At 42.5% G+C, this 17,117-nt stretch overlaps 1 protein-coding gene across 1 annotated transcript in view; it reads right to left on the minus strand.

Moving 5' to 3' along the window:
• Nucleotides 1-12,870, minus strand: part of VBP1 (VHL binding protein 1) — a 49,858-nt gene extending 36,988 nt beyond the window's left edge. The window contains exons 1-3 of the mRNA XM_055121085.1: nucleotides 12,822-12,870; nucleotides 8,465-8,650; nucleotides 8,222-8,368 (exon numbers count right to left, since the gene is read on the minus strand). Coding sequence (XP_054977060.1) covers nucleotides 8,222-8,368; nucleotides 8,465-8,650; nucleotides 12,822-12,870 — 382 coding nt within the window. The remainder of the gene's footprint in view (nucleotides 1-8,221; nucleotides 8,369-8,464; nucleotides 8,651-12,821) is intronic.
• Nucleotides 12,871-17,117: the final 4,247 nt, after the last annotated feature.

Consider the following 17,117-nt stretch of genomic DNA (forward strand, 5'->3'; position numbering starts at 1 on the left):
ACTCAGCCCAGTGAAAGAGGAACTGCTGTTAACCCTAGTTTACTAGAGTCCTATATATGTTTCTATGACAAAGACAGTGAAAACTCCCTGCCTGTCCAATTTTTAAGGATTTGAATGGACATGTGCATAAAACCATACAGCTGCACATAATTTCAACTAAAACATCAGCAAAGTCATCTTTCTTTTTCTTGTCCAAACTTTATTTTTTAACAAAATCTGAGAAACTATAAAGTACGTTGAGGAAAATATAGGCAGGACACTTCAGGATTTGGATCTCAAAGGTGCCTTCAACGATGTGATACCAGTGGCAAAGGCAATAAAATCAAAAAGAAATAAATGGGAATACAAAGAGTTTCTGCATGGCAAAACACACACACACACACACACACACACAAACCCATAGGCTAAAACTAAAAGTCAGCAAATTGAATGATGAGAATATTTGCATTCAGCACATCAAAAAAAGGTTTGACATCCAGGATATATAAAGTACTCACAAAGATCAACAAAAAACTCAAAAACCTTATCAACAAATGGGGAGAGGAAATAAATAGACACTTCTCAGAGGAAGGCAGGTTGATGGCCAGTAGGCACATGAAAAATGCTCAGCATCACTTATTTTTAGAGAAATCCAAATCAAGATGACAATGAGATAACATCTCATACCAATTGAGGATCTCCGGAACCCAGTCACAGCCATGCTCAGGGCCACTCTCCACACGCTCGGACGAGTGTCACGTATGAGGGAGCCAGTGGAGAAACCCAGGTGTGCGGGACCTGGGGCCGAGATCTCCAAGGCTGCTCAGATCAGGACTGGGCCTCTTCCACCCAGATTCCCCATTTTCCAGTAGCTAGGCAGTCACACCCAGAGACTGTCCCTGGTACCGTGTAATCCCATCAACGACCAACATCCAGAGACTATACAACCAAGTTCCCGGAAGTATTGGCTGCATTCTGGCCTCGAGACATCTAATAACCTAGTTGTCCCTCTTGAAGAACCTGACAAGGTACCGAGAGTCTATTGCCCGCTCAGGAGAGCCTGGCAAGCTCCCCGTGGCCTATTCATATCCCAAATACAGTAACAGATATATACATAACTCTCAGAGAGCCTGGCAAGCTACCAAGAGTATCCTGCCTGCATGGAAGAGCCTGGCAAGCTACCCATGACGTATTTGATATGCCAAAAACAGTAACAATAAGTCACACAAGGAGACGTTACTGGTGCCCATCGAGCAAATAGATGAACAACGGAATGACAGTGACAGTGACAGTGATTTTCAATTCCTCATGTCCCAACTCCCAGGTATTATTCCCATGGTGCCTAAAGAAGCAGCAAAAACATCAGCAACAGGTGGGAATGCCAATTGGTACAACCTGCCTGGAAAACAATATGGGGCTTCCTCAAAAAACGAGAAAATGGGCTTCCATACGATCCAGCAATACTAGTCCTGGCCTATACTTTAGGGGCACAAAACCACACAGCAGAAAATCCATTTGCACTCCTGTGTTCATTGAAGCACTATTAACAACAGCCAAGATCTGGAAACAATCAGAGTGTCAGAGAACAGACAACTGGATAAAAAACAATGGTATATCTCTGCAATGGAATACTATGTAGTCATTAGGAAATTGCTTATACTTGGATGGACATGAAGAGTATCATGCTGAGTGAAAATGAGTTAGAGGTGTAAGATAACATTGATTTTTCCATTCTCCCTTTCCATAGGAAGCTTAGGTTTATTGGGTTACACCCATCACAGTGCCCCAGAGGCACTCCCATTCCTCTGTGTTAATCTTTAACTTCTCCTCTGTGCTCTGCTTCCCCATCTGTTAAACATCTATTCCCCAATTCAGACCCTGTGACTTGTAAGGTAAGATCCCTCTGAGGAACTCTGAATTTTGTATCTTTAAGTGAAATACTGCTTTTCTCTCTCCCTTATATCCTTTGCATTGTTTACTTTAGAGCAATGTCCTTTTTGGATAGACACAGGAGGACCGTTAATGCTATGCTTTAGTAACGGGAGTTCATTGACTCCAAATAACACTCCTAGGCATCTATCTTACTTACTAATTACTCGACATAAGCCTCAGTGGCCCTTAGTTCCTAGCACCCCAAAAGCAGGGTCCAGACGAAGGAACTTGGATGGACCCTGCTGGTATTAGGAAAGACTAATCTGGCCTGAGGACTGCAGTCTGTAATCATTGCATCACTTCCACTAATATAATACTAATGGACATTTTTCATATGCACACTCCAGGAGAAATAAATAGCCTGTATGGGTAGTGAAATTTCAAAATATGTTTCTGCATATTTGCAATTATTTTATTTAGAATTCTGACACCTATGATGACTTCTGAACCCTATAATGAATAAGTGATGTGAGTGAACAGTTTGCTTTATTCTATCTTTATTGGACTATGATATTAAAGTTAAATAATTTCATACACTAAATTTTATTTATTTATTTATTTTTATTTATTTATTTATTTATTTTGCTTTTTGGGTCACACCCAGCGATGCTCAGGGGTTACTCCTGGCTTTGCACTCAGGAATTACTCCTGGCGGTGCTTGGGGGACCATATGGGATGCCGGGGATCGAACCCGGGTCTGCCGCGTGCAAGGCAAACGCCCTACCCGCTGTGCTATCGCTCCGGCCCTTTACACTAAATTTTAGACCGTTGCTTTTTCCTATAGTCTGGAAGTGAAATAATCTATTTTTTGGAAGTTAAATAAAACTCAGCCTTAAATGCATGTTTGCACTGGCAGATCTTGAGTTATTTTTTTGGAAAACTTCTATGATGATTGGTCTACACATAAAGTCTCTGCTTTTTCCTGGATGAAAATTTTATTATTTGTATTTTGTTTGGAAATCATCCATCTTCAAAGGCATGAATCTAACAAACAATATTCACTTGTACTTATTTTGATATTTCCTACATCCCTGGTTAAGTTGGCTCTGTTATTCCTCACATTGTAACTTTTGCATTCTCTTTTATTTTTGTAATTATTTATTTAAAGAACTGTGATTGCTTTCTCTTTTCTAACCTATTTTATTTCATTTTAATTTTTAATGGAATCACCATGAGATACACAAAGATTTTCCTGACTGAGTTTATGGCATACAATGTTCTAACACCATCCCTTCGCTAGTGTGCATTTCCCATCACCAATGCCCCTAGTTTCCCTCCCACCGCAAAAGTGAAAGCATTCTCTTTTCTGTTTAATCAGAGGAGCTTATTTTATTTCACTTTATGAATAAATGTGTAGGACTCTTTGTGGTTTAAAAATTATTAATTTTAAAAATAAACACTATGGGGGCTGGAGAGATAATACAGCAGTTAGAGTACTTGCCTTGCACACATCTGACCCAGATTTAATCTCTGGCATCCCATATGGTCCCCCGAGTACTGCCAGGAGTTAATTCCTGCGTATAGAGCCAGGAGCATTACCAAGTGACCCCAAAACTGAAAGAACAATAAATAAAAAGTCAAACAAATTTTAGGGGCTGGATAGTACGGTGGGTATGGTGCTTGCCTTGCACGTACCAAACCAGGTTCAATCCTCAGCATTCCAGATGGTCTCCTGAGCTCCACTGGGAGTAATTCCCGAGTGCAGAGCTAGAATTAACCCCTGAGCATGCCGGATGTGACTCAAAAACAAAACAAAAAAAGTATTTATTAAGCTTTTATCTTTTTTTATTGAATCATCATGAGATACAGTTATAAAGCTTTCAGGTTTAAGTCTCAATCACACAATGATCAAACACCCATCCCTCCACCAGTGCACATTTTCCACCACCAATGTCCCCAGTATTGCCCCCATTCAAACCCTTCCCCTGCCTCTATGGCATACAATTTCCCCCAAACTCTCTCTCTCTACTTTTGGGCATTTTGGTTTGCTCAAATTTTTCCACCACAATTTAAGCCTGCCACTAGGGGCAGGTGCTATATAATTTATTTTCTATTGCTTATTATTAATATCATGAGAGGTTGCACGGCCACTTGTGGCTGCGCACTTCTGGGATTCTAAAATTGTAAATGGTTGAAGTCCAGAGACATCTCTGTAGGGAGCTAATCTATTTTGAGATTCATTTGTGAGTCTCTGGCTGGGTCAAGGCTGTTGATGCGCTGAGATGGCGATCAGAGGCAGATTGTGGGCGTGACAGCCAGGACCCGAAGTGGTCTGCTAGGAGACGAGAAGGGATGAGGATCTCTGCTGCCTCCATGAGGACTGGAGTCTTAGTCCTAGAGCCCGCATACCTGAGATTTGCTTCTGGAAACTCATGGCTGTGGGGTCCCCCTGCGGGCATCATCCTGTCCTGCAGGGAGGAGCCTTCGTGGGGCTAAGGAGGGGACGCAGCCGAATGAACAGACGCAGACACAGAAAGCAGCAAGGAGGAAGAGAGAGTTTATTCTACTAGCAGCTACTACTTATACCTTTTCCACTGGGGGAAAATGGTGTCTGGACCCACATACAAATGCAGATTGACATGTCCTTTTGTTACAGGCATAGGCTATTGAGAAACAAATGACGACCATAGTGGCAACCTTGCTGCAAGCCTCTGTTAGAATCAGAGAGCCAGGCTGTCTGACTAGGAAAGCGGCTCCCTACACATGGCCACTGGGGTTTCATCTGAAGAGGCGGAGAGGGAACGCCTGCTCCATCCGAGGTGTACCGGTGGAATTGGCTCAGTAAGGGGTCTGGAAAGATCTCTGACAAGCAGCTGTCTTCCCAGATTCACTGTTGTGTTTCTCAAGCTTTTATCTTTATACACTTATTCCTCCTACTATTTCTTGCCACTGTGCCACTGTCATCCCGTTGCTCATCAATTTGTTCAAGCGGGCACCAGTAACGTCTCTCATTGAGAGACTTATTGTTACTGTTTTTGGCATATCCAATACGCACGGGTAGCTTGCCAGGCTCTGCCGAGCGGGCTCGGTACTCTCGGTAGCTTGCCGGACTCTCCGAGAGGGGCGGAGGAGGAATCGAACTCTGGTTGTCCGCGTGAAAGGTGAACGCCCAATTGCTGTGCTATCGCTCCAGCCCATTTCTTGCCATTTATATTTATTTTCTTAATATAAAAATGACATACTTTTGGGGCTGGAGCGATAATACAGAGGGGAGGGTGTTTGCCTTGCATGCAGCTGACCCGGGTTCAATCCCTGGCATCCCATATGGTCCTCCAAGCATAGCCAGGTGTAATTCCTGAGTGCAGAGCCAGGAGTAACCCCTGAGCATCGCTGGTTGTGACCCGAAAAGAAAAAAATAAGAAACACTTGTTATTTTCTCTTTTTACATTGAAGGCTATAAACTTTCTGAGTTAAGCTTTTTTTACAGTGCCCCATTAGCATTGATGTTTGGTTCACTTTTTCCTGATATTTTATATGGTTGGTAACTTTCCTTTGAACTTCCTTTCTGGAAAACAGATTATATTTATTAAATGTATAAGTGGTTAATTATTTTATGGTCAAAACTTTTAATTTTATGGAATAATGAAAGAATGTATGTGGCTGGAACAATAGCACAGCGGGTAGGGCATTTGCCTTGCATGTGGCCGACCTGGGTTTGATTCCTTAGTCCCTCTCAGAGAGCCATGCAAGCTACCGAGAGTACCCCGCCCGCACAGAGCCTGGCAAGCTATCCATGGTGTATTCGATATGCCAAAAACAGTAACAACAAGTTACTGGTGGCCGCTCGAGCAAATCGATGAGCAATGGGATGACAGTGAATGAGAGAATGTAACCTGAGAAATTCTTTTTTGGCAGTGGGAAATATTTTGGCCACAACTGCCAGTGTCCAGAGCTTACTCTCGGTTCTGTGCTCAGGGATTACTCCTGGTAGTACTTAGGGGGCCACACGTAGTGCCAGGACCAAACTGGGGCCAGCTTCATGTAAGCTGAGCACGTTAAATTCTACTGTCTCTAAAACTATAAAATTCTTTTTTTTATAATTTATTTATTTTTAATTAGAGAATCACCGTGAGGGTACAGTTACAGATCTATACACTTTTGTGCTTATACTTCCCTCATACAAAGTTTGGGAACCCATCCCTTCACCAGTGCCCATTCTCCACCACCAGTAAACCCAGCCTCCCTCCCACCCTCCCCAATCCCATCTCCCCCCCACCCCACCCTGCCACTGTGGCAGGGCATTCCCTTCTGTTCTCTCTCTCTAATTAGCTGTTGTGGTTTGCAATAAAGGTGTTGAGTGGCCGCTGTGCTCAGTCTCTAGCCCTCATTCAGCCCGCAACTCCCTTTCCCCACATGGCCTTCGACTACAATGTAGTTGGTGATCGCTTCTCTGAGTTGCCCTTTCCCCGGAACGTGAGGCCAGCCTCGAAGCCATGGAGTCAACCTCCTGGTACTTATTTCTACAGTTCTTGGGTGTTAGTCTCCCACTCTGTTATTCTATATACCATAGATGAGTGCAATCTTTCTATGTCTGTCTCTCTCTTTCTGACTCATTTCACTCAGCATGAAACTTTTCATGCCCATCCACTTAACTACAAAATTCTTGACCTCCTTTTTTCTAACAGCTGCATAGTATTCCATTGTATAGATGTACCAAAGTTTCCTCAACCAGTCATCCGTTCTGGGGCATTTGGGTTTTTTCCAGATTCTGGCTATTGTAAACAGTGCTGCGATGAACATACATGTGCAGATGTTGTTTCGATTGTACTTTTTTGCCTCTCTGACTAACCCTATAAAATTCTTTATTTCAAAATGCTAACATTTTCTTTATAATTCCTTTAAAGAAAATTAATGTTTCACCTGCATATACACTTAAGTTTGTTATTTATTATGCATTATTCTAATTTCTCTGTGTTCTTACTTAGTTTGAATTCTTTTCTTAGTTTATCTAATATATCTGTCAAGAATAAAAGAGGGGATTTGAACAAACCTATTACAATTGTATTTTCTCATTTTCTATGTATTTCTAATAATTTTGAATTATGTATTTAGTTTTGTACATGAACCATTTAAACTGTTATATATCTACAAACATTGGATATTTTATTATTTTATTTTTATTCTATTTAGTTCTTTTAACTGTACATTAAACATTATGTGTCATCACTTCTGTGTTCCGTTTTTTTCCCTTTTTCTGTTTGATTTGTTTGCTAGCAATTTAGAAATCCAGTCTCTGGAGTAACATTGGTTGCTTTATGGTGCTCAGGAGCTCCAAGTGGTAGTTTCATTGTCTTTTAATTTTATTATAGAATAAAAATTAATACTACAAAGTTAATTAGTACATACTGTAAATTTAGGAAAGAAAAATACAAGGAAGTAGGAAGAGTGTCAATGTTTAAAATAAGTTTAGCTAAAGAATATAATTCAGATGAACCCTGAAGGGATTGTAAGGACTAGTGGAGATAAGAGAACTATGATAAGAGAACTATGTAATACAGTAGACTTTAAGCAAGAACTTATAAAAATTGAAACAGTATAAATATTAAGTTTACATTTTAATAAAGCAAAAACCTAATATATTAGGGCATTATAACAAATTATTCACATAATTATAAAATGATTATGTTCTGGGGATGAAGTGATAGCACAGCGGGTAGGGCGTTTGCCTTGCATGCAGCCAACCCCGGTTCAATTCCCAGCATCCCATATGTTCCCCTGAGCACCGCCAGGAGTAATTCCTGAGTGCAGAGCCAGAAGTAACCCCTGTGCACCACCAGATGTAACCTAAAAAGCAAACAACAAAAAAGAAAGAAAAATGAGTATATTCTAGTCATTACATTCATAAATCCCTTCATCTAACTTGCTTATTGGCTATTTTAGAGACTAAAAACTTACCTGTAGACCGTGACTTCTTCAACGTTAAGTTCTGTTTTATTTCTAAAATAGTCATTAAAATATATCTAAAACATTTAAAAGTGGGGGAGGAAAATTTCTTTAAGAATTGATGCTTACCGCCAGGAGTAATTCCTGAGTGCAAAGCCAGGAGTAACCCCTGAGCGTCGCTGGGTGTGACCCAAAAAGAAAACAACAACAACAACAACAAGAATTGATGCTTACTGGGGCTGGAGTGATAGCACAGCGGGTAGGGCATTTGCCTTGCATGCGGCCGACCGGGGTTCAAATCCCAGCATCTCATATGGTCCCCTGAGCACCGCCAGGGGTGATTCCTGAGTGCATGAGCCAAGAGTGACCCTTGTGCATTGCTGGGTGTGACCCAAAAAGCAAAAGAAAAAAAAGAATTGATGCTTACTGCCCTGTGAGGCTGTGAACCGGGAGCGGCGATCGCTGGTCCAGACCCCGTGGCTTTGGAGCGGACCCGGCCGCTGCGCCCAGTCGCTGTGAGCCCGGCGCGAGGTCCCGGGCCCAGGACGCTCGCTCAGGTAAATTTTTCCATAACCTTATGGAGAGAAAGGACTTTGAGACATGGCTTGATAACATTTCTGTTACATTTCTTTCTCTGACGGACTTGAAGAAAAATGAAACTCTGCATCACCTGTCTGAGTCTGAGTGGGGCAGTCCAGCTCAGGCATCTCTCCAATAACCTGGAGACTCTCCTCAAGCGGGACTTCCTCAAACTCCTCCCCCTGGAGCTCAGTTTTTATTTGTGAAAATGGCTCGATCCTCAGACTTGACTCACATGCTGCCTCGTCTCTAAACCGTGGAATAAGATGATAAGTGCCTGTACAGAGGTGTGGCAGAACTTATAAATTTTTGCAATTTGCCATAACATGGATGGAGCCAGAAGACATCATATTAAATGAAGTCAGAAGGAGGATAAACACAGGATGATGTATTTCATAGGTAGTATTTAGAATAATTGGAAGAGGGAATGGAATGTGATGCTTTAAAGGCAGGCCCTGATCAACCTTGGCCCCAGAGTATAGTGAGGATAAAGAAAGATTGGAGGGGAGGAGGAAAAGATGAGAAATGACAGGGGCCAGGTCGGGGATTCAGGTACAAAGGTGGTGTTAAGGAAAGATAGAGCCAAATATCCTAAGCTAAGTCGATAACACTGAAATCAGAAAACCCAAATTTTAACAACCCAGCTTATAAAGGTGCCTGTCAAAAGGGCAGGCTGGAGTGGGGTGGGGGCAGTATGGGAGGGAATCTAGGAACACTGGTGGAATGAAGTTAGTTGATACTAGTGGTGAAATGGGTGCTTCAGTATTGTATGTCTAAAACTCAACTATGAATAACTTTGTAAATCACAGTGCTTTATTAAAATATTGGGAAGACAAAAGAAGAAAACATGGCAAGAAAAATAGGGTAGATCCATAAAAACTTTAAATGAGGGGCTGGAGTGATAGCACAGCGGGTAGGGCGCTTGCCTTGCATGCGGCCAACCCAGGTTCGACTCCCAGCATCCCATATGGTCCCCTGAGCACTGCCAGGGGTAATTCCTGAGTGCATGAGCCAGGAGTAACCCCTGTGCATTGCCAGATGTGACCCAAAAAGCAAAACAAAAACAAAAACAAAAACAAAACCTTTAAATTAAGGAATAATTTTAACTTTATCCTTTATATAATAAAAACTTTTTTGAATCATGAAAAAAATCATCTTCCTCCGTGCTATTGTTGCTATCACTGGAGGAGTGGGCACACACTTCAGCTGTGGTGTTCAAGCACATTTTAATTGCACTTGCCTGGAGTGACAGTGCTCATATGCATGCTCATTGGGGACATCATATTCCTGGCAGTGGAGCATATGATCGCTAGTTTCAATTCTCTCACTCACCTTGCTACAGTGCTCCAGACATCGCATACTTGGCTATAGCACAAGGTTTCCCAAGTATCAGAGCTGCAGAGTCTCTGCATGGCACATATGGGCAGCACCTGGCAGGAATTGAACACTTGGCCTCATGCTTGCAAGGCAGGCACTTTTGCCACTGATCTGTTTCCTGAACATCTTGCAATTTTTTGATAATGCTCTTTGATATATAAATTATGCAATTTTTCAAAAAGTCCAAAATATTTATATTTTGTTTATTGTGTTTCTGGTGTCATATCTAAGAATCTATTGCCAAAAGCAAGGTGATGAAAATTTGTCACTCTTCCACTAAAATTTTTATAGTTTTAGCTCTTATCTTTAGGTCTTTCATACATTTTTCAGTTGCTGTTCAAATACGATATGAGGTAGGGTTTCAACCTTATTCTATTCTATGTGATATCCAACCTTTCACGTATCACGTCACACTCAAGTGAGAGAAGGAATTCGGAGTTCCAACCTCCGTCGACAGGCAAGAATCAGGGATGCTGTCTCGTTTGCCAAGACATCAAAAATCAGATGGGCCGGACATGTAATGCGATTCAGAGACGACCACTGGACTAGAGCTGTTACCGACTGGATTCCACGGGACGTCAAAAGACCGCGTGGCTGCCCACCAACTAGATGGTCAGACTTCTTCATCAAAACCCTGAATGAATGATTTGAGGCACTTCCTGTCCCTGGAGCGAGCAGATATCATTGGGCTACACTAGCACACGATATCATTGGGCTACACTAGCACACGACAGGGACAAATGGAGACATTACTGGCGCCGCTCGAGCAAATCGAAGATCAACGGGAAGACAAGTGATACAAGTGATCCAACCTTTCAATCACCAATTCAAGATTATTCTAGGGCCCAGAGAGATAATATAGGGGTAAGGTGTTTGACTTGCCTGCTGCCAACAGAGGTTCAATCCCCAGAACCACATATGATCTGTCACCAGTCACTGCCAGGAGTGACCCCTGAGCACAGAGCCATGATTAGACCCTGAACACGACTGGACATGGCCCCCAAACAAAAAGAAAATTTCCCTAAGCACAGAGAATACTTCTTTCACCCATTCAGTAGTCTTGGCACCCTTGTTGACCATAAATATGTGGGGTTTATTTCTGTACTCAGGATTCCATTATAATGATGCCTATCCAAGAAGTCTGAATTATTGCTTTATGTTGTTTTGTAATTGAGAAGCATGTTCCTCCTTTTTTTTTCTATTTTGGGTCACACCTGGCGATGCACATGGGTTATTCCTGGCTTTGCACTCAGGAATTACTCCTGGCGATAATCAGGGGACCATACGGGATGTTGGGAATCAAACCTGGGTCAGCCGCATGCAAGGCAAACGCCCTACCCGCTGTACTATTTCTCTAGCACCAATATTCCTCCTTTGTTCTTCTGGCTATTTCCTGAATCCAAAAACTGGCTTTCACCATACTTTACCATTTTTATGTTCACTCAACATTCCACTATAGAGTTCACGTGGAAAGAGATTCAGCTGTTTTATGAGCTGGAAAGATAATACAGCAGGTAGGGTGCTGCCTTGCATGTGTCTCCCCCAAATCCCACATGGCCTTCTGAGCCTGTCAGGAGTGGTCACTGAGCTCAGAGCCAGGAATAGGCCCTGAGCACCACTGGGTGTGCCAGCCCTTTCTCCTACCACCAAATTAAGCTCTTTATGGCCTATTTCTCTGCTCTGGCAAAGTGTCTAGGCTAGGACTCTGGAGCTGAGGATAGGAATAATATGAACTTGTCCTTAAGTGATGTCCGAGCCCTAGGTGTTAAATAGGGTGAATTCATGAGCAAAGCAAGGGTTATTAGAGACCCAGTATTCCCAATGTACAATTTTCATGAGGGGTTACTGAATGGGAGAAAAGAGCATCACCATTTTTTTGCTTTTTTTTTTGGTCACACCCAGCAAATTTCAGGAATTACTCCTGGCAGTGCTCAGGGGACCATATGGGATGCTTGGGATCAAACCCAGGTCGGCCACATGCAAGGCAAACACCCTACCCATTATGCTATGGCTCCAGCCCTGAGCATCACCTTTTAAATGTATTGCCTGGAACTTAGCTTTGGCAGTAAGTAGAGATGTTCAAGTCTTGCCCGGCCTGGAAGAATAATTTTCATCACTTTCACCGAGAAGTGGGTCTCCAGATGTACTCACGCTGTAATACTGGAAGCTATTTAGATTTTTCAGTTGTGTGGCCACACCCAGGGGTGCTCAGGGCTTACTCCTGGCTCTGTACTCAGGAATCACTCCTGGCAATACTGGGGGACCATATGTGGTTCCAGGGATCAGCTATGTGCCATACCCATGATACCATCACTCTAGCTCTTGGAATGTCTTTCTCTTAAAGCAGCTGAAGATGGGATAAGGTAGGGAGGGATTTGGGGTAGACTGCAAAACACCACTTTGAGTTTTCTTTTTTCTTTTTTTTTGCTTTTTGGGTCACACTTGGCGATGCACAGGGGTTACTCCTAGTTTTGAACTCAGGAATTACTCCTGGCAGTGCTCAGGGAACCATATGGGATGCTGGGAATCAAACCTGGCTTGGCCGCATGCAAGGCTAACGTCCTATCCACTGTGCTATCGCTCCAGCCCCTGAGTTTTCTTTTAAGTGGCCTTTGTCAGCTATAAGAATTGAATTTTCAATGAATGCGAAGGCATCAATGAGAAGACTGACTCATTTCGGTGTAATTTCCTGCTGCTTTACTCCCCAGAGCTTATCAACAGGCAGTATATACTACAGGGTTCAAGGAGTCCTTCTATACCCCCTTAGGAAGGCCATGCAGACCCTATACATGTAGGAGTGGAAGAATCTTTCTTTCCCTATTACCACTTTTTTTTTTTTGCTTTTTGGGTCACACCCAGCGATGCTCAGGGGTTACTCCTGGCTCTGCACTCAGGAATTACTCCTTGTGGTGCTTGGGGGACCATATGGGATGCCGGGGATCGAACCCGGGTCGGCCACATGCAAGGCAAACGCCCTACCCGCTGTGCTATCGCTCCAGCCCCTCCCTATTCCCACTTTCAAGTGAAAGTTGTGTTAGCAGATCTTGGGGAGTCTGTCTTACCCCCCATACCTGTCCTTGTTTGTCTCTTAAAATGGTGCTTTAACTTTACCAGCCCCATGCTGTCACAACAGATTTGGCAGGCTAAACTCCACTCAGACCCCATTTCAATTCACAGTTTATTACTCACAAACTCTGACAAAAAGAAACCAACTCCCTATGGTCCTTGTCCTAAATTCAAAACTGGATATAAGCAAGATGGAAGAGATGGAGCTTTACTGAGGAGCCCCTGTTCGACCACAGCTAAGCAGTTATACCCTGCATTTATTCCTACAGAGCGAGGCAGTGACCCTCCTTCCCCATCAGAAGCCAGGAAGAGATTAGAAAATGGATCATGACAATCAACAGAGAAGCGGCAGGCATTCTGGTGAGCAACGCGGCCCGGAAAATGCTCCGGACCTGAATTGGGGCCAACAACACCGGGGAGCCGGAAGGAGGAGGTGAGCCAGCACACCTTCTCCAGATGGAGCCCTGGCGACACTAAGTAGCAACTAACACGGCTTTGGGATTCGGGACTGGGACACATCCGAGCCGCGCGGCCGCCAACGCGGCCTCGAGACCTTTTCTAAAACCTGAAAACATACAATCTTTTAATGGAAAACTAATTATCAAATGCTTCCTTAATCTTGTTTGGGGGTATAACTCCCACAACAATAGTGAGTTTTGTGTTGAAATATGGAACGTAATCAAGGTGAAGAGAAAATGAAGTGAAATTCATCAGTTATACAGTTGGGGTGGGGGGCGGGGTGTATACCGGGGATTTTGGTGGTGGAATATGGGCACTAGTGAAGGGATGGTGTTTGAATACGGTATAACTGAGACATAAACCTGAGAACTCTGTAACTTTCCACATGGTGATAAAATTAAAAAAAAAAATTAAAAAAAAAAAAGAAAATGGATCATGACAGCCTCCCAACTACAGGGAGTTGAATGAGCAACAGCTTCAGTACAGTTCTTCATATGCCCATCTGCTCAGTTAACAGGAAGATGTCAGGGCTAGAGTGACTGTACATTGGGTAGGGTGCTTGACTCATGTGTGACCAACCCAAGTTCAATCTGGCACCCATAAGGTCCTCCAAGCACACCAGGAGTGGTCCCTGAGCTCAGAGTCAGGAGGAAACTCTGAGTACCGCTGGGTGTGCCCCTCCCCCCAAATCCCTCAAACTGTCCGGCCAGTACAAGCCTTGCTCACGTGGCCCAAGTGGATGCTATATGATACACCAGGTGTTAGCCCTCCAAATGGGAAATAAAATTTAATAGTCCAACGCAGAGACCCCATTACAATTTGGCAACTGTTCTAACAATTGCTTTTTCCTTCCTCATCCAGAATAGAATAGACGGATGGCACATGGCACTTAGTTTTAAAACCTCAAATCTGCTTCAGTCTAAGAAAACTCCATGGCCTTTCCCTGTTTTCCATGACCTGGACCACTAACCCTCCTAGGCACGAACTGTCGAGCTGACATCAACCTGCCCTTGATGACTCCTGCACCAAGAAACCACATTCACGATGATGGCATAAGACTGATTTTCTAGGGGCCGGAGTGATAGCACAGCGGGTAGGGTGTTTGCCTTGCACGCAGCCGACCCGGGTTCGATCCCCGGCATCCCATATGGTCCCCCCAGCACCGCCAGGAGTAATTCCTGAGTGCAAAGCCAGGAGTAACCCCTGAGCATCGCTGGGTGTGACCCAAAAAGAAAAAAAAAGACTGATTTTCTAAGTAGAAGATTTCTTTTTTTTTCACAGCTAAGTAGTATCCATTGTGTACATATACCACAATTTCTTCATCTACTACTTTGTTGTTATATACAAATGGGTTATTTCTAGATCTTGACCATTGTAAATAGTGCTATGACATATATGGTATACGTAAGTAATTTTGAATTAATCTTTTTGTTGTTATTCTTGAGGCTAAGTAGAAGATTTCTTTTTTTTCCTCATCTGCTTTTGTTTTTCTTTTGGGGGTCACCGCCAGCAGGACTTTGGGCTTACTCCAGGATGTGTGCTCAAGGATCATTCCTAGTGATGCTCAGGGAACCAGATGCAGTGCTTGGGACCAAAGTGGGGTTGGCTGTGTGCAAAGCAAGTGCCTTACTCCCTATGCTATCTCTCTGCATCCCTATCTATCTTTTATAACTGTGAGCTCAGATTCCTCTATTAGTAAAAAAGTTACAACCCCTTATTCTCATTATTTTGATGCTTGAGTTGTTCCACATTTGGTCATGGGAATCCCTCATGCTGGATCATTTCATTATGTGATGGATGGCTCAAAAAGAAAGTTGGGGGGCTGGAGCGATAGCACAGTGGGTAGGCGTTTGCCTTGCACATGGCCGACCCAGGTTCGATTCCCAGCATCCCATATGGTCCCCTGAGCACCGCCAGGGGTAATTCCTGAGTGCAGAGCCAGGAGTGACCCCTGTGCATTGCTGGGTGTGACCCAGAAAGCAAAAAAAAAAAAAAAAGAAAGTTGGGGCTATCTCATAGAGAAGCTAATGAGTGAATTTGAGAAGGAACAGCCCGATAAGAGAAAGAACAGAATGCAGAAGTCAAGAGAAATAGATTTCAAAGAAGAGCAGCCAACTGTATCACGACTGAGAAATTCATTAAGGACAGGTAAAACATCTTATTGACTTTCACTGTGTGGAGTCATTGATGATGTGGGTGACGTGGGCTCAACAGAATAATGTATGCTAAGGTCAGAATGCAATGAGTTGAGTGAACAGATGTGAACACATAGTATAAGAATGACTAAGAGTACAGAATATCAGCCTAACCATATTGGTGTGGGTAGGAAAGCGATGCATCTTGGCCATATCATTATTCCTTGTGATGCTCAACACTTTTAAAGTCTCAACAGTGAGCTAGAAGGTATCTTGTCTATCTCATCTATTTGATAAATGAAGGAAGTAAAGCCTAGAGAAAGGCCCATGTTCTCATGGTGAACCTGCAAAACCCTTCAAATCATATTATCCGGATTTCCTTATCACCCTCCTTTCATAAAAAAAATAAGTACCAAACCTCCTAGTTCCTTAGTTAGTACTCATAACTATTTATTTTCTATTATAAACTACAGGACGTTGAAAAATAGGACAGTATACTCCGTAGACCCCTCACCCAGTTTTCCCCACAGGTAAGCTTTTACACAAATATAGTGTAACTTTAAAACCCACATACTAACAACAGTACATTCTGCTACCTTCACTACAGACCTTACTGAGTCTCACTAGTGTTTACATACATTCATTGGTGGCTATGTTTCGATCAAGGTAGTGTTAACACAGATACACCACAATCAAGATACAGAACTGTTCCATTATCACGTAGAAACTTCTTGTGTTATTCCCTCTGAGTCAGACATTTCACATATCCCCTTCTGTTCCTATTCAAGCCAATACTAATATATTCTTCATTTTCAAAGAATGGCACGGTGTTGTATAACTGCAACTCTATGGTATTCCGTGTATGGAGACTGATTGCTTTCCTCCTCATCACCTCCTTGAACCCATTCACGTTTTATGACTCCTCTTTAATAAAATGCTTACATCTTTTCCCTATTTTTTATTGAGATTATTTTTGGTATTGACTATATATATATATATATATAAAACATTGGCCAGATATATGCTTTGCAAGTAATTTCTCTCAATCTCTAGCTTGTCTTTTCCCCCTAATAAAATTTTTGCAGAATAAAACCTTTTAATTCTGATAAAGTCAATTATATCAACATTTCCCCTATTGGGTTGTGCTTTGGGGTAAAGGCCAAGAACTTGTTGCGTAGCTCAAGATCCTGAAGATTTTCCAGGAATTTATAGAAAGTTGTATACTTTTATATGTTACGTTCAAGTCTATAGATAGACTGTGAGCTAATCTGTACATAAGGTGTGAAGTTTAGGTAAAAGTTCACATTTAAGCCTGCAGATGTCCAACTGCTCCAGCATCATTAATTCAAAAGACTATCTCCTCCCCTCAATGGTTTTAGTAGCTTTGTCGAAATCAACTGAGCATATACCACACTTTCTTGATTACTGTAGCTTTAATAGAATGTCTTGAAGTGAGATAATGTGAATTTTTCAATTTTATCTTCTTTAAATTCATGTAGCTTGTTTAAGTTTACACCTGGGTCTTCTCATATTTTCTGTAGAAAAAGAAAAGAATAAAAACAGTGGCTGTGGGAAGAAACAATATTTCTATTCCATATGCCCTAAGTAGCTCTCAAACTACAATATGCTTTGGAATTATTTACAGCGTTCATCGAGATATCTGAGTTCTGACTGCAGAGATAAACTTTGACCTCCAAATGGTTCTGG

The sequence above is a fragment of the Sorex araneus genome, chromosome X (genome assembly GCF_027595985.1).
Source record: "Sorex araneus isolate mSorAra2 chromosome X, mSorAra2.pri, whole genome shotgun sequence".
Taxonomy (NCBI): Eukaryota; Metazoa; Chordata; class Mammalia; order Eulipotyphla; family Soricidae; genus Sorex; species Sorex araneus.